The sequence below is a fragment of the Epinephelus moara genome, chromosome 6 (genome assembly GCF_006386435.1).
Source record: "Epinephelus moara isolate mb chromosome 6, YSFRI_EMoa_1.0, whole genome shotgun sequence".
NCBI classification, from domain to species: Eukaryota; Metazoa; Chordata; class Actinopteri; order Perciformes; family Serranidae; genus Epinephelus; species Epinephelus moara.
Genome location: NC_065511.1, coordinates 32,177,044 through 32,195,193, shown reverse-complemented (window position 1 = coordinate 32,195,193; position 18,150 = coordinate 32,177,044). Strand labels below are relative to the sequence as shown.

The 18,150-nt window shown below is 40.6% G+C and overlaps 2 protein-coding genes across 2 annotated transcripts in view; one reads left to right on the top strand and one right to left on the bottom strand.

The window, feature by feature from the left end:
- The window catches only part of rnf115a (ring finger protein 115a), an 11,349-nt gene extending 2,726 nt beyond the window's left edge, over positions 1-8,623 (bottom strand). The window contains exons 1-8 of the mRNA XM_050045899.1: positions 8,466-8,623; positions 5,588-5,646; positions 3,932-3,986; positions 3,358-3,641; positions 3,115-3,183; positions 2,946-3,018; positions 1,897-1,990; positions 841-956 (exon numbers count right to left, since the gene is read on the bottom strand). Coding sequence (XP_049901856.1) covers positions 841-956; positions 1,897-1,990; positions 2,946-3,018; positions 3,115-3,183; positions 3,358-3,641; positions 3,932-3,986; positions 5,588-5,646; positions 8,466-8,543 — 828 coding nt within the window. The 5' untranslated portion in view covers positions 8,544-8,623. The remainder of the gene's footprint in view (positions 1-840; positions 957-1,896; positions 1,991-2,945; positions 3,019-3,114; positions 3,184-3,357; positions 3,642-3,931; positions 3,987-5,587; positions 5,647-8,465) is intronic.
- Positions 8,623-18,150, top strand: polr3c (polymerase (RNA) III (DNA directed) polypeptide C). Its single transcript, XM_050045896.1, has 13 exons — positions 8,623-8,758; positions 11,362-11,508; positions 12,756-13,020; positions 13,172-13,482; positions 13,599-13,703; positions 14,895-15,068; positions 15,163-15,214; positions 15,319-15,379; positions 15,467-15,617; positions 16,240-16,341; positions 16,460-16,509; positions 16,632-16,781; positions 17,873-18,150. Exons 2-13 carry the CDS (start codon positions 11,362-11,364, stop codon positions 17,952-17,954), a joined length of 1,650 nt encoding a protein of 549 aa, XP_049901853.1. The 5' UTR covers positions 8,623-8,758; the 3' UTR covers positions 17,955-18,150.

Here is an 18,150-nt window from a genome sequence, read left to right as displayed (position 1 = left end):
CCCAAAATCAAAAATACATATTCTGCCTCTTACCTGTAGAGCTATTTTTCAATCTAGATTGTTTTGTGCGAGTTGCCAAGTGTTGGAGATATCGTCCTTAGAGATGTCTGCCTTCTCTCAAATATACTGGAATTAGGTGGCACTTGGCTTTCGAGTTTTGCCAATGTATTTTTTGGTGCTTTGAGCACCACAAGCAATGTCTCTTTCCAGAAATCATGACCTGGTCACTAAAGATAATCCACAGACCTTGTTGTAAGCAGTTTCATGTAGGAACTATTTTCTCTCTATTGAACTACATCCGCCAACTGTCACTGCGCAGAAGGAAGGAAGCGTGCATCTACTCATAGATGAGAGGCTCATGCTCCAGACACTGTGAAAACATTGATGGCATCCTTCTTGGCTGAGCTGTGATGTTAGCTAACTTAGTGGTGCTAGGTTAGCTAGCAGGAGATTCACCCTTCTTTCTGCACAGTTATAGTTCAGTAGACAGACAAAAGTTCCTACATGAAACTGCTCACAACAAGGTCTGTAGATTATCTTGAGTAAGCGGGACATGATTTCTGGAAAGAGACATTGCTGTTGAGTTTTTCAAATATATTTTTGGCACTATCTAGTTCCATTATAATAAAGAGAGAGCAGACATCTCTACGGCTGATATCTCCAACACTCAGCACACAGCAAAAAAAATCTAGATTGATAAACAGCACTACAGGTAAGAGAAAAAAATGTGTATTTTCTTATTTTAGGGTGAACTGTCCCTTTAATACCTGCATGAGCACTGTGAATATTTCACATACAAGTATCATATGTCATTAAAGGATCTATTTTGTTATGACTCACCATTTCCAGCCATGGTACTATACAGTCTGAATGAAAGAAGTGGTTACAGGGTAGCTGTCTGACTGGCTCTCCCACTGCGAAGTCCTCTTTGCACACCGGACATTCCATACAGCAGTCTGCAGAGGAGAGGTGGGAGAAACGTTCAATCAGTACCTTTGTGGTTTCTGGTGATTTCTAGTGCCAATTATCAGTCGCTGGGTAATGACTTGCTGAATTTGTTAAGGGGGCGTGCAACAAATTAATAGTACCAAAACTGAGTTTGCATCAGAGAGTTCCTTAGCAGTAAAACAGTTTAACAGAACCAAGCATGGTTTACTAATTACTAAAAACAATTAGGCAAAGATAAAAGCCTGACACTGATTGTCATTCCTCCAAAGAAGTCAGCCATCAACTCAACAGCCCTGCAAAAGCTGAGCTGCAAAACTAACCAAAGTTACAGCTGAGTGATAAAAGAGGACAGCACACAAAGAAGAGGTAACCGAAAGGAACAAATTCACAAGAGAACTAGGAAAAACAAAAAGGGAGGAGAAAGTCCGGCAAGCAGAAAGACGTCACCTCAAAGTAATTTATGGAAGACATTGTTGATACTCTCAAAGTTAATGGACATTTTGTCCCAAACAGGCAGTTTCAGTGGCTTCTCTTGGCAGGCTGCAACACATACAAACACAAGTGCCTTTTCTTGCTGTATCTGTAAGTGCTGCATGGACTTCTTAACAAATAAGCATGTATTTATAAAACAACAGATGTGTTATTATCAATTTTTCATGGTGGAGTGGAGATAGAGGATTACATAACGACATGTCCCTGTGCATGCATATGTAGCCAGTAGTTATTAAGAACGAAGTGATTCCTTTGCATACAAACTTAATAACAGATTCACAAACAGCGGGTCCAACCCAAGTTGTACACTTAGATAATTGTCTAAATACAGTAATTGCTTACAGACGATCAGACTGAATGCTCCAGCTATGTCCATGAGCAATACTGCAATTTGTACTCCAGGGACAAGACAATAGAAACATGGTGAGACAAATGGGGGAACAGGAAGTTACTGACCTGCTTGTTCCTGAGAGATATTGACAGTTGGGAGAGAAGAGATCTTCTCTTTCTCTGCTGGAGGAGGCCCTGTGTTCTCCAACTGACCTAGTAACTACACAAACACACACATTTGTAAACTGCAGAGAAATTTAAAAAGTGACAGGGACATTAAGTTTGAGTTAAGTTCTATTACATGGTTAGTTTGGCATTTTTCAACCTGGACTTAATTTTTAAATGTTTTTTTGTGTCTTAATGAATAATAGTAATTTTTGAAATTGGTCCAGTTTTAAGTGAGAAATCAGTGGGTGGCAGCTGCGAAACAGGCTGCAATTTATCAGTCAATTGGGACATGTTCACACCATCAGTTTACATCAACTGAAAGTGTTTTTGCCACTGACAGGCTCAGATTATTGTTCTAAGTGTCTGACAACATCATGGAAAGGATCCCTACAGAGACAGAGCTTTTAGTTATGGAGTAAGATGCTTTTTCTTCAGTCCCAAAACTGTTATTGCCAAAGCCACCAGACTCCATTTAAATAAACAGTAATTTTAGCATGCATAGAGCCAGCGTGTTTTCACTTCTAAGCAGGTGAATGACGGATTTATTTTAACCAAACCAGAGTTAATGATTATAAGAACAGTGGAAAGACTAACCAAGAAGTTTTTTTGTGAGTTTTTTTTATTTCTGTTGACTTTAAATGAAGTGTTATTTACGATGATAAAATGAACGTTTATTTAAATGGAGTCTGGTGGCTTTGGCGATGTTGATTTTGGGGTTATTTCTAGTTAAATAAAAGGATCAAACTCTTTAACAAAAACGTCTAACTCTGTCAGGATTTATTCCATAACGTTGTCAGACACTTACAATAACAATTTGAGTCTGGCAGTAGCAATTGATGGTGCGAACATGCCCTAAATGGCTACACAGCAGCCTGTCTCGATCAAGCTCAATACAAGACCAATATCAAAAATTGTTGTTCCCATTAGTCACTTAGACAAAAACATAACATAATAGAAATAGGGTCCAGGTTGAAAAATACCAAACCTACATTTCAAGTTTGGTTTACCTGTGTTATCACAGCGTCTAACCCTCCCTGTCCCCAGGCGTAATCGCCCGGGTTAGAGTGCAGCATCCCTGTCCTAAAAGAGAGACGGACATCACAGGTGGATCAGAAATAGCCCTTACACTGTGACGCTTGTGCTAAAAACTGTGACACTACTGTAACGTCATCTTACCATGAGAGGGGAGGTGAGCCAGGGACGCCAGAGTTGGCAAAGAGGCCTGCGAGAAACTGTTGTACTATCCTGAGACACAGAGAGAAAATATACAACTGTTAATGTCATCGCCAAAAATTAGAACAGTTAGGATTATAATAGCATAAATAGCACTGTCATCATTTTAAGTGGGAGTATGCAAGGCGGAGAGGAGAGCCAAGAGGATGGTAAGGAAAGCCGAAGCTGAACCGGTCAGTTACTCACCCCTCCACAGCAGGCGAGCGGTCTGGTCTACTGCTGCCTCTGGAGCGGTATCTCCTCTGGCTGTGCAGGCGAGGGGGACGTCCTGGTCCCCAGTGGTCCCCAGCTCCTAGTAGACCCCCCATGGGTCCCCCTAGACCTGCTGGGACTGACCCACCGATTGGTCCCCCTCCCAAACCCCCCAGGTCACTGAGACCCCCCAAGCGCCCTCCAGGGAGCCGAGGTTCTGAGTCAGGTGTGTCACCGTCTGTTGTAAATGGCCGCTCCAGTAACAGCAGGTGCCATAGCTACAGGGATGGTGGGATTTGACAGGGGAAGAGACAGGTGAGGGTTCAGAGAAAGAAAGTTTTAAACAAATAGTGGAGATTAAGAATAGGAAAGCGGCACAGTGGGAAAAGAATGAAAGCAAACATGTGATGGCAAAATGAAGGATAGAGGTCGACAGAAAGATGAGTGGAGAAGAGGGCGGGGATAGAAGAAGACAAAGTTAATCAAAACATATAAAATGATAGCAATCAATCCTCTTTGCCCACTTCCCCACCCTCCTCTCCCCAAAATCCCTCAGTTCATCTGGTACCTCTGCAAATTGTGTGGCTGTGTCATCTATCCCGTTAGCGCCACCCTCTAGGAGACTGAGGGAAACAGCATATAAGGGGACAAAAGACACATTATTAGCAACATCCACTGAACCCTATACACATGTTCAGGTTTAGTGCTAGCCTGGGACAAAACTGCACAGTAAGCCTACGAGCTTCTACAGTGCAACATGGAGGGCTCTTGTTTATAAGAAAACAAACCATGCATGGACCGCGGAACGCATCTGAACAAGGGGGGGCCATAATTTCAAGTCACGCGGAGGGGGTGGGGGGGCATATGCATTGAAACAGACAATATTACTGATGTATTAAATAACGTTGCGGAGCACTTTTTTTATTCCGACGCCACACAGTCACATCTACAGTACACGCATGAACACGAACACATGCTTGCTCAGATTAACCCCTCTGATCCCACTCTAACATTCACACACAACAGGCCAAGCCTATTTACACATAAACGCACAGATGAAACTATAGCAAACAACAAAGTACATCCAGTCCACAACCACAACCAAAACTCATCTTGCTGCCTTGAATCTAAATCAACATCATATTCATTATCATCACAAGTCAGCACTCATATCAGACTGATGTGCAGAGCCGCACACACACACACACCCACACCCACCCAACAACAAAACAAGCGCAGCTGCGCAGTTACTGAAAAGTAACCAGAACGCTGAATTTCTGACCATTACCGCCCGCACCCGCAATGTGTATGTCCGCTCCCGCCCACTCCTGCAAAACTCTGAGAATTTATGCCCGCACAATAATAGAGATGCATTGATTTTGTGTCTTCTCCCGTCCCGCAGGAGAAAACACATCATTTTATAGGCTATTAATAAAGAGATTCATGGGGTTGTTTGTCTTTTGAGCACTGGTCAGGAATAGCGCTCCTATTTCGTTGTTTTTATTTAGTTTTTAATGAAATAAAGGCTGCTTCATATTCTATTCTCCTCCTCTGTATTTATTTATTTTTCTACCTTTATATAATCACGCAGTGATTGAGGTTAAGGCAAGCCCGGCGCCAGGATGAAGTTACTGAGGGGGCGGTTAAAAATTACGAGGGGGCAAATCTTTATTATGCAACATAGGTTCACACAGTGAGTTATAAAGAGCACGCAGACATGTGTAATAGTCGCGCGTAATGACAGCTCGTAGCCGGTGAAACACAATAAACTGCACGTCTTCTTTCATGTTTGTCTCATGACAGATGGAGCTGACAGACAGACAGACAGACAGACAGACAGATAGACAGACGGACAGGTGGAGCAAGCGGCAAATTGGTATGAAAGCTGGTTCAGGGCATATTCGTCCATTTATGACTAAATATGGAGTGGAAACGCTCATGCATGTACACCAAGTTCCTGTGTTAACATCCTGTCGCTAGGCTACATCTTCTTCTTCTTCTTTTTCTTCTTCTTCTACTGTTTAATGGGGACCCACGGGATCCGGTGGGACCCAATCCCAATGCAGCCCTCTATGTCAGAGTACAAAAGTTACCCGGGCCATGGCCCCCCTGGCCCCCCCAGTTCCGCGGTCTATGAAACCATGTACCTCCATTTGTTCCAGACTGCCACTAAAACACCTTCACATCTAATGTTGACAGGAGAAGTGAGGTAGATGTCTCTTACCTGGAGTCTTCTGTTACTTCCTCTATGAACCCAGAGTCACATCTTGGACAGATATACTCCTGGAAAGCATTACGACAAAGTCCGAGTCACAAAGGAGTCACACCGGTTAGAAGAAAATGCTCATTTGAATTTCCTTGATCTCAAGGTGACGTATTCAAATGTCTTCTTTTGTTTAACCAACACGCCTCAGGACTGAGATATTCATCTGACAATTGTAAGGCAGAGAGAGGCAGCAAATTCTCACACTGTAGAAGTCGAAACCAAAAAAATGCTTGGTATTTCTGCTTTAAAAACAACTGAAAACAATAACTGATGAGCAATTATCAAAAGAACAAAATGCATGATTTTTGTTTCACGTGTATTTTACAATTTAGTCCGATGTAACGTACAAGAAATTAACAGTTTTACTTTTTCCAAATCATATTCACACACTGTAGTTGCCATGTTGTGATATATTCTTTTATATTTTATTTCTTTGCCTTTGAAAATATTCATAAAGACATTACGCCGACTGGATTGGTCATCAATACAAGACTTTGTCAGTTTGTTTTGCTATGATAATATCAGTCACATTTGTATAGCCTGTGTTTTATGAATGCAACCCAGGAGGTAGAGCTGGTCTGCCAACCACACCTAACTGTAAACAGAGTGTGGACTGTTAAAGAAACCACTGCAACAGAATGAGGAAAACATTACTGCCAGTTTGTGCAGCTGGATCATGTGTAGTCCAGCTCAGTGTAATTCAGGGTTTCTCCACTATGGGATTGAAGTGGGGTGTTTGTTTTATTAAATATGTTGATTTAAAAAAAGTAGGTCAAAAATATACTCGCAGCTTTTGGAAACAGAGTACAAGTGAGGGTCGTGCTCACATGACAATTAAAAGGATCTAAAACTATGGTCATATTAGAAATGGTTAAGAAACCCTGCAGTAAGCAAAAACTGTTTAAGTGAGTCACGTGTCACTGCCTCATAGATAGGTGTCTGCTGTATAAATGGTGACATGACCGAGAGGTGGTCCTCGGGATATGCTGTAGTAGTGAGTGGGTGTTGCAGTCAGTTGGCTCAGTGAAGACATGCCACAGGATTGAGTGCGCCTGTGACAAGCAGGCCAGTTTGGAGTCAGTGACACGGCAGGCTGGGAATTACCCTCGACCATACCATAAAAATAAGGATTCAGCTGACAACAGGTTAATCTGGTGGACTGACTTAAAGACACAATGACACATAGACAATGTAATTCACACACAGTCACCAGTTTATTAGGTACATTTTGTTCACCTCATTTATATCTATTAGGCTAGACTAAATATAAAACATCTCAGTATCAGGGCAGCAACTAAACCTTATTTTCATTTTCAGTTAGCAATAATTTTATCATTTAATGGACAAATCGTTTGGTTAATATAATTATGGAATAGTAGAAATGCCCATCACAATATCCTAAAATACAAATTGATGTCTTAGAACAGCTTGACTGTCCGACAACCTAAAGATATTAACTTTACTGTCATAAAAGCTGATAAAAACAAAAAAATATTCACATTTGAGATGTAGGAACAAGCAAGATTTGGCATTTTTGCTTCATTGAGACTCAGACTATCAGAATAATTAATGATGAATTTCTGGGACCAACTAATCGATTAATCAAGTCAGTTTAACACACTATAAGTCAGCAAGGTCTGGGCAATATTGCCTATAAATATTGTGATATTTTTTGGCTATATCACGGTACACAATATATGTCTCAGTCTTTTATTATCGCTTTTACACTACGGCAAACTACTACAATACTCAGCTACTAAAATATCATGACCTTTTTTACCATATATCTCAATATCTATATTGTGATGAAATGGTCTGGTTGACTATTGATGCTTTCTTAAAATATTTACACAATGAGATTTTTGATAAATAGTGGATATAATAGGTGAGTAAAGGCAGATTAAGTTAAAGAAATTAAGTCACTTCACTGTAATGCTGCCTTTAAAACCAGGAAAAGACAACACCTAAGATACTATGATATCCAAATCTAAGAATTTAATCTAGTCTCATATCATGATTTCGATATAATAGATATATATTGCCTGGCCATAACTAACAACAAAGATCAGCTTCCAAAATGATCAATACATTTAAATTTACACCTCTTAAAAGCATTTTAAACAAAACCATTATAACCTCCATGAACCCTGTAACCTGTATTAGTCTGGATTAGCTTCAACCAGGTGTACCTAACAAACTGGCGGCTGGGTGTAAATAGGAGACCCTTACTTATATCTAGCACGTAGAAAATATATTTTTATTATGCTCCAAGGTTGGCAAAAGTTTGCCAAGATGTGGGTCATGTCAGCTACTGGACATGACATTAGTCTAAGCTTCAACTTTAAAACTGAAACTAAAAATGTTTACAGTATGTTCTTGAAAAAAGTTTTATCAGAAACAAAGCTGAAAACGAAAGTAGCCTTATATCTAACAAGTAAAGCTAATGCTGTCTATAAGATTAAATGACAAGGTAATAACACAGGACCTTCTTTTCTCAGCTGTTTGTGCTGTTTAGTGCAAAACACAATATCCCCGAGCTGTCAAACCAAGGCGTCAATAACAGCGCCTTGACTAAACTCTCTCAAACATGCAAGCCTCACTAAACGTGTCCATATTTGCTTTTAATGCCTGATTTTAGACGAAGACATTTGCGAGTGTCACGAGTTTATTCAGAGAGTTAACAACAACAAACGCCGCTAACTGCTAACAGGCTAGCTAGTGTTTAGCTGTAGCAGGCAAGCGAAACAAACGGTATTTCGGTGAAAGGCTGACTTGTCAACGGCGCGTTTGATTCAAGAGAGCACGACAGATAGAGAAAGGAAGCCGTCTGCCTTACCGGGAGTTTGGGGTTCACTTCTCCCTTACAACAGTGACAGAAAAACCGATGCGGTGGAACAGCCGCAGCCTCCGCCATCTTCCCCAGACCAGCACAAACACTGACGTCGGTCCTCCACAAACTGAAGACAGCTGTCCGCCTCCAGCCCGGCGTGCACCGCGGCATCACAGCCCAGCAGCGGAAGTGTTCATTTGTTGTCACGAGAAGCCGCGTGTGTTTGGTCCATGGTCCTGTTTCAGTGGGATGCTCAAGACAGAAGATAGCCTCTCTTTAGAAACTGGCCCCTCGGAAAGGTTTGTGGAAAAGTAGTAAGGTCGCAGACTTCTCGCATGACGTAATGTTAAAGTGTAAACGTTAGCCGTTAGCTAGCTAGCATGCAAAGTTTGACCTGTCTACGCAGCACAACGCTTACTTGTAGCTTTGAATGCAACTGTCAAAATAAGTTTACCTGCTTTTTTATTCCTTTTATAGTCAAGACATTTATTTCTGAACTGCTAACAATGGTCACTATATGTCTGTATGTGTACAAGCCTTCTGTTTATATTGTCATATGACAAAATGCTGACATTTACAAACCTAATTCACTGCCAAACACTAGTTTCTGTACACTTTATTTTAGCATTTTTGCATAAAATGCTGAAATAATGTACTAAATGCTAACTCAAGAATGTTAGTCACATTTTTATGATATTGGAAATGACCTACATCTATGTGTAACTCACTTCTTTAGCAGTTAAGCTCATGTTTCTTAGCCTCAAACAATTATCTCATTTATAGTTGATGCCTTAAAAAGGAACACAACCTCAGTTAAGAGTTCACATACCATACAACTTCAATTAAAAGCCCAGGCTATTATGTGCTTAAATCACTCAAATCAACAGGCCTATATTTGGGACAGGCCTTTAATTCCTTTCACACAAAACTGTGTCAGCAAAGATCAGGAAATACAATCAAACTGTTAATTTAAACCAGTATGAATATTACTTGTGTAAAATTTAGGCTTCAGATAACATATCTATTATGAATCATTCATTTGATCTAGCTTTGACAGACAGTGCAGAGAGAGTGAGTTACAGCACCCAGCATACTAACACAACACCACTTTATCCTGTTAAAACAATATTCACAACATGGATTAACTTTTATGAAAAATCCTTTTGATTCTTTCGATCTGAGGACCCTGATGGACTAAAGGAATATGAATAACTTACAAGGTAATCAAGAAAAGGAAGGACACATAATTTAAAGTAGCCAAAATGTCAGTTTTGAAGAACAGGCGTTTATTTGTCGAAATGTGTAGCCACACCAGGCTGGTCAAAGGGATTGGGCGTTTAGCTGGGACTAGGCTTTTAATTGAAGTTTTACAGTATGTTATTTCCATGGCCTGGGAGAGTTCAATCAATATTTGTGAACATGAGCTACTCTCTTTCAAAAGAGTAAAACCTAGACAGGTTTGCAAGTCGCATGCAGTTCATTCACAGTGGACCTTTGACCCACTTCTGGACTGCAACCCACCAGTTGGGAACCACTGATCTAGAACATCTTTCCCAACTCATTGTCTGTGGTGCAGCTCCAGATTTTATACCCTATGAAATCCTAAATTTGGATCTCCGCACCCTAGCATTTGGATTTTTCATGTTTACTATTATTTTTAGACTGTCTTACACCGTAAGAACAAAATGTATGAATTTTGAAAATAGGTGAACTTCTCCTGAACTCCCGTGATTTAGTTTTGCACCTCCACAAAATTGGAAGCGTTTCGAAAAAATAAACTAAAGAATGAAGAAGAATTGCTGTATCTTACTAGTGCTAAAACAATTAGTCAATTAATTTAATATTTGAGTGACAGAAAATTAATCTGCAACTATTTTGATAATTTATTGTCTTTTTACATTCAAGTATTTTCTGGTCAAAGCTTCTTAAATGTGAGGATTTGCAGCTTTTCTGTATTGTATCACTGCAGACTGAATATCTTTGGGTTTGGGACTGTTGATGGGACAAAACAAGACATTTGAAGACGTGACCTTGGACTCTAGGAAACTATCGTAGCTGTTTTTTATTTTAGGTTCCTCATATTGTTAATGTTGTCTCACTGTCATGGCTCAATGGGACACCTTAATAAAACAGAATCACTGTGAATAGTTCATGTTATTGCTGTAGTAACACCTGCGCAGTGAAAAAAAAAAATTCCCTCATGTGGTGGTAGTCACCATGAAAGAGTGCAACTTTCATTTCAGTGGATAATACACCAGAAAAGCATGAGGGGGCTGTTTTTTTTTCACCATTTGTTTGCAATATCCAGTAATTAGATTCACTTTATTTTTAATATAATCTGTATTTAATCATGCTGTCTCACTGAGATTAAGATCTCTTTTTTAAGAGAGACCTGGGAACAGTAAACAGTCACAAGGACACAATCAGCAAAACAGAAACAGCAAAGGAACAACACAGCTACACAATAAACAAGCACTTATAACAAACAATTACATGAATCATAAAAAACATCAGTCGAAAGGCTTAAAATGTCCAAGGGGAATGTAAAATTCAAGATTCATAATTTCTAATCGGATATTTTTCATAAAGCAACATTTAGCAACCAGTGTTTTGCACACAGCAACAGTAGACCTCCTCCATTACAGCACATTTCACACATTGTGTAAAACGCCTATAAAAGAGTCTAATTCTATCATACATTTTACATTTTGATAGTATTAGATCCTAATAATGCTTTAAATCAGTGCTTTATTAGAATCAGGTGTTCTGGAAAGGTCCAGCTAAGCATACCATATATACTGTATGTTAAAGGCACATAGACACAGTGTTGTATTGGTTGTTGTGTTGATACAGTTGCATCTAGATGTGAGACTTTTCTCTATCTGTGTGTTTGTCTGTGCAGATGACTGCTCAGGAGGCGCGTCTGTGTGGTCTCCTGCTGCGGGAGCACTTTGGAGAAGTGGTGGAGAAAGTGGGAATACACCTGCTCAGAAATGGAGCGCAGAATTTAAGAACCATCCTTCATGAGACCGGCATCTCACTGGACCTGGTACCACTCCTAAACTTACTGTTTGACATGTTAATCTGTTTAAAACAGTATTACACATGATGTATTTAATGTTATGCACACTGCTTCTCTGCATTTTGAAGCAGAGTTTAGCAGTCCTGCCTTTGTGGTTGTATCAGTGGACAGTCAAGCCATTCTAGGTGTAGTATGCAGTGCATTTACATACACTGATTATTTCACACATGCAGCAGTACTACAGTAGTAGTGTTTTTGCATCATCTGTTTAAATGCAAAACCTGGTAGCCCTTTACATGACAGGTAGATTTGTGCTCCAGAAACCTGATTATATTAAAGGGACAGTACACCCAAAAATCAAAAACACATATTTGTCCTCTTATCTGTCGTGTTCTTAAGCAGGCTCAGTTGTTTTGGTGTGAGTTGCCGAGTGTTGGAGATATTGCCGGTAGAGAGATTTGCCTTCTCTTGAATATAATGGAACTAGATGCCACTCAGCCGGTGGTGCTCAAAGCACCAAGACAATACATTTAAAAAAACTCAACAGCAATGTCTCTTTCCCAAAATCATGACCTTGTTACTCAGGGTAATCTACAGACTTTGTCGTGAGCAGTTTCATGTAGGAACTATTTTCTTCCTGCCAAACTACACCTACCAACCGTATAAATGCGCAGAAGAAAGCAAGCATCTACTCATGGACAAGAGGCTTGTGCTTGTGACAGCATGAGATCTGAACATTAATGGCATCCTCCCTGGCTGAGCTGTAATGTTAGCTTGCTTAGTGGTGCTAAGTGAGCTAGCAGTAGACGAACGCTGTCTAGGAGGCAAGCTAGGAGTAGATGTATTACTCTGTCTGTGTGTTGACTTGGATGTCAAGAGAAGGCAGACATCTCTATGGCCGATATCTCCAACACTCAGCTCACACCAGAACTATCTAGACTGATATATAGCACTACAGGTAAGAAGACAAATGTGTATTTTTGATTGTGGGATGATCGATCCCTTAAACACCATGTGATAAGTGAAACAATGCCAGGGAGAATAAAAACATGACATCAGTTTTTTCTCTTTTTATGTAGTGCCAAAAAAAGTAGACGTCAGATTCTTTTAGTGCAGGAAAATCTGATCAACACTGCTTTTTACTGGGATTATTGGAGTAATAAGAGTAGCACGGTTCATGCTAATATGTAATTTACATTATACAAATACATTTTCTGCCTTAGTTTGATTAATAATAAGCACCTCTTCTTTCCCCTTAATCTGTCTTACTGTAGGTAAAGAAGTCCCTGTGTGTGCTCGTGCAGCATGGCACCTGTGTGTTCAGCCCAGGCCGTAAAGGACCTGGGAGCCCCACAGAGTATCGGTCCAGCTGTGATCGGATTCTTAGAATTCTGCGTTACCCGCGCTACATCTACACCGCTAAAACCTTGTACGGTGACACCGGAGAGCTAATCATAGAGGAGCTACTGCAGAGAGGTCACATGACCATGAGTAGCACAGTTAAGACAGTCGCGGACCGTCTCACGCAAAACATGGAAGGTCAGTATCTCAGCGTCTGTATCGATCAAAGAGTTTAACAGCCTTAGTGGAAACCAGGCAGAATAACAATCAAGCAAACGTGCACCAAAATAAACTTATTTTAAACCCTTAATATCTATCTAGAGACAATTTCTGTTCCCTGTCATTTTAGAGGGTCGCAGCATGGAATACAGTGAGGTGTCTTCTGCCTTCTCCAAACTGGTTGAGACCCATTTTCTTCAGCGCTGCCCTCCACTGGCAGGAGCAGCAACAAAAGACAGTGCTACTCCAGGTACCCCTGCAACCCCGGCCACCCCTGGTACTCCTGCTGCCCCTGTTAGCACCGCCCCGCCCACACCTGAGAGCTTCCCTGACTGTTACAAGGTGCCTCATGTGACACTGACGGGGCGAGGCAAACGCCAACTCTCTGGTGAGGATGGCGAGGACCAAAGGAATGCAAAGAGGGCCAAAATGGATTTACAGGTTGGTATTTGAAACATGTTAGTTAACTTCCCTGTGCCTTTCATAAACTGTATTAACTTTGGTTTAACCTTCCATCTCTCTGTCTTTGTGTCTGTCTCTCATTCACTGTTGCTCAGACACACGGCGACGAGGGGATTTGCTGGCAGGTGAATTTTGAGAGGTTCCATCTCCACTTCAGAGACCAGGCCATCATCAGTGCTGTAGCTAACAAACTGGACCAGGTCAGCTTTGTATTATTTAAGGAACACATTTATTTGCTTTCTATCAGAGAATTAAAGGTATGTGAAGCAGGAATTGCTGGTTACTGCTTGTAAATAATATCACCAGCAAAAGTGAAAGTGAAAGCCAACCCCAGATTGGTGATTGCCCCAGGGTTTTTTTTTGGAGTGCTGTGTCTGCGTCTTCATAGCTTCCTCTTGTATGTGTACGGCTTACGGTTTGGCACTTGGTCACTTCCTTTTTATTAAGTCCCGACCTCAGCTGTGCGCTAAGCAAAATAAGGGGGAATAAGAACATTATAAATACATCACCACACACTTCTAGTGGGTCATAAGTGGTAATTGAGAGAGAGAGGTTTTGTATGAGTAGCAGTTTATACATTGTTTTTTAGAAATATCCCACATAGTGTACCTTTTTTTAAAATGAGAAAAATGATACCACTCCCATATAGCCGCAGGACCTTAAAAGCTCTTAATGTCTTAAATACATATCGCTAATACTAATAAATAATACTAATATAAGGCCTTAAAAACTACTGAATTATCTCAAAATCAGATTCGATTTGAGTTGAAGATGGAACATGCTTTTCAACATTTGAAGCAAGATTACGGTATTAATTTTTGTTTTGTACAATTGTAGATCAAGACATTTGATCTGTCAGACAACTTTCGACAGGGCCTCAGACCTTAAGTAGCTTGTTAGGACTCTTGAAACCTTGTCCCAACAATCAGCCATGGGCTCCTCTAAACAGCTGCCTCGCACTCTGAAAACTAAAAGTATTGATGCCCACAAAGCAGGAGAATCTGTGGATAGACCTCAAAAGAGCAGTGAATGCAAGGCAGCCAAAGAATCTTACAGAACTAAAAAATATTTGCAAGGACGAATTGGCGAAAATGCTAGCTTAGCTTAGCATAAAGACCAGCAAAAGGGGGAAATGGGTAGCCTGGATCTGTACCAAAATAACTGTCTAATAACAATCTGCTTACCCAGACATTTTAAACAAGATGCATAAACTGTAAACCATCAGCTCATCTGATGCAGAGGAGAAATGTCATAGTCTGCTTTACCTTCATGTTCCTACTTGTCTGTTTTCTATACTATACTATATATATATACTATACTAATTATTATTATTTTGGTTGTTTATGATATTAATGATTGTCTTTCTTAATTGTGTCATCTTAATAACTCAGACGAGCAGTGAGATAGTGAGGACTATGCTGAGGATGAGTGAGGTGACGACCGCGCCCAATGCGTCCTGCACGAAGCCCCTCTCAGCCAACGAGATCTTCAGGTCCCTCCCGACCAGCTACAACATCTCCAGACCAATCTTAGACCAGTACCTCACGTTACTAGTGGATGACCCGGTATGACGTCTACAAGGCATCTGTCACATTTTCCAACTTAATTTTTTGTCCACAAGATGTTTTTTTTTTTTTAAATGTATTTTTCATTTTCTAGATGGAGTTTGTGGGGAAGGCTGGTGAAAGTGGAGGAGGGATGTATGTCGTCAGTATCCTTTTCTAATTCTGACTGTCCTGAGCATATTGTGAAGAACCAACGCACTGTTTTGTGTCATTTTAAGTCATGCACGGCTTTTCTTAACTCACCTCTCAGATTTGCACAGAGCGCTGGCCAATCTGGCTCGGGCCACGCTAGAGTCTGTAGTACAGGAGAGGTGAGTTTGTCTTTAGTTGTGTATGCATACGATTGTCATATCACCAGAAAATCATTACTTATTTAATCACTTCCAATCTGTCATCAGGTTTGGCTCCCGATCAGCGCGCATCTTCCGGCTGTTGCTAAGGAAACGTCACCTAGAGCAGAAGCAGGTGGAGGATTTTGCTATGATTCCAGCCAAAGAAGCTAAAGATATGCTCTACACGCTGCTGTCACAGAACCTGGTCCAGCTGCAGGTACAAGACACTCATGATTCTTCTCTTTGCGTCTCTGTGTTCTTAGATGATGGATTGCTGAATGTTAGGTTTTGGATGGATGAATGCCTTTTCCTTTCATTCGCACAAACACTTAGACACAACATGGAAGAGCTTCCAAAACCGTCCTCCCTCTTCACTGTTGCCACGAATGATTTGTAGCTTTGACAAAAATAAGAGGACATACTGTTCAGCATGATGGATTTAAATATACAAAGCAAGTCTCTTCAAGCCAATTTTCTTAGTGTAATAAAATGAGCGACTGCCAGGGACGTAGGAGTAATCCAAAAAATCCTGATCCAAAAACCTACTTTGAAAATTATTTGGCACACTTTTTGAAGATGCACTAAGTAAATGAGATATTTTTGAAACTAGATTTATGGAACGCTGTTGCCTAATCTTTTATTCTGTCTTTCTGTGGACACTGACGCAGGAATAATTTAATAAAAGTGACCACATGGCAGCTTCACTGACATACTGACAGTTTAAATGGGCACACTTGGATGATTTGAGTCATCAGATTTGAGGGAGCAGCACTAGTTCTTATTCTTTAATCCACCTACTCATTAGCTCTGAACAGCCATGATTTTTTTTTATGCTTTAGGAAATCCCAAAGACTCCCGACTACGCTCCCTCTCGTACTTTCTATCTTTACACCGTCAACCAACTCCCAACTGCAAGAATGCTGCTTCAGAACTGCTACAAGGTAAAACACTGATCATACTGTAACCTTCAGAGCTCCGACCAATGGCATGCCTTTTTTGTCTTTAATGCTGGTTTTCCTTCCAGTAACATTCTGTCTCTGCATATTTTTCTCTGTGCAGACAGTGGCCAACCTCATAGAGCGACGCTTGTTTGAGACCAAAGAGAGCAAGTGAGTTCATCATAACTGTCTGTCCCCAGATAATTTACCATGATCAACTCTGAAAGGTGTCTGGCTCACGCACATTCTCTGTCACAGATCAGTAGTTGATTGGTTTTCTGCTTGACTGACAGGCGACTGCTGGAGAAATCGCAGCGAATTGAGGCCATTCTGGCGTCTCTGCAGGCCAGCGGGGCCGAGCCTGAGCAGCTGACAGAGGTCGAGGAGATGATCACTGCTCCTGAAAAGCAACAGCTGGAGGCCTTACGGCTTCATATCAACAAGTAAGAGCACAAAACATTCCACAGGGCCCAGTTGTTCGGAAATGATCTAATCGGATTGGATCAAATCTTGTAAACAGGTTGTTCAAAAGAGGGAAAAAAAGGATTTTATCCCCATAAAATAATTCCCCAGTAGCTGTCAGTATCAAACAAAACTTGCCTAATTACAATGATACCCCTTTAAAATCCAAGTGTGCCTGCACCTGGTGCACTGCTATTGATATGATGGATTTGGCAAACTGGACAAGTGCTTTCTGCTGAGAGTCATGCAGTAAGAGCAGTGATGTCACTGCAGCAAATTTCGTGGGACATTTAAACAGCAAAACTAAAAACTGTAGTTATAAACTTGACAGAGAAAACAGAATGAAACTGTTAGCATCTAACATAATCAATAAAGTTATGCTGCTCCTCGTGCATAAATGGGTACAGGATCTCTCTAAATGAGAAATCTGACAGCAGCTCTGCTCTCTGCTACGTTCATATTTTAGAAAATGTAATTACTATTTTCTTCATTAATATTGTATTTTTGCACCTACCTGCAACCCATCCACATGTCCATGTGTGTATCAAGCTCATTGAGAACTATCACGTCTTACTATCTGAATAATGTGGCCTTTACGTAGCAGGGAAATACACCACTATTCTTACGTAAGACCAGGTTGTTGTTGGTCAGTGGCGCAATGGCTTTTAGCTGCCTTAAAATGGCAAAAGGCCAACAATAAAAAAGAGAAAATGACAACTACATCAGTCTGTAACTAGCAATGACACCTGCACTGTGGCTGACTTGTGCCAGATTTAAGATCGGGCCCTTAAAGTGACCTCACTCTGGCTATTCTACCTGTCATTCTTTACATCGCTAGTAGCCTACATTGTATGTTCAGTTCAATTTAGAGCACTAGTTATCCAGATTTGGTGACTTTGAGAAGTTTGTATCTGGATTGCGGTGATTCTATTCAATGCTGCCAAGAAAAGATAGCATAAAAATAAACTGGATTAGCTGGATTTTTTGAACAACTGGGCCCAGGTGACATTATTGAATCACTTCTTTGGTCTGTTGGTGTTTTTATTTACACTGTTGTTCTTTTCCCCTCCAGGTTAGATTCAGCTGAGAACCAGGTAGATGAAACCATCTTTCTTTTAGAGTCCTACGTCAACTCCACTGCATCCACAAGTTGAGAGCAAGCATCACAACTCATAGAACTTTTGAAAACTTTTCCGTTACTCTTTGTGTATGAATTCTGTCAAGTGTGGCTGTTTTATAGTTTATATGACTGGATTTATTCCAGTTTGAATTGCAGTAAAATCTAAATAGATTATTTTGCTTGTTTTTATCTCAAGCATCGGCAAACAAATAAACAGAGCTCAACAATAC

What these genes read in the sequence shown, in the direction of transcription:
- polr3c (XM_050045896.1), top strand. Translation starts at nt 11,362, where the DNA reads ATGACTGCTCAGGAGGCGCGTCTGTGTGGTCTCCTGCTGCGGGAGCAC. An exon ending in TAGCTAACAAACTGGACCAG is followed by an intron (nt 13,704 to 14,894) that starts GTCAGCTTTGTA and finishes TTAATAACTCAG; the next exon opens with ACGAGCAGTGAGATAGTGAG. An exon ending in AGAACCTGGTCCAGCTGCAG is followed by an intron (nt 15,618 to 16,239) that starts GTACAAGACACT and finishes TTTATGCTTTAG; the next exon opens with GAAATCCCAAAGACTCCCGA.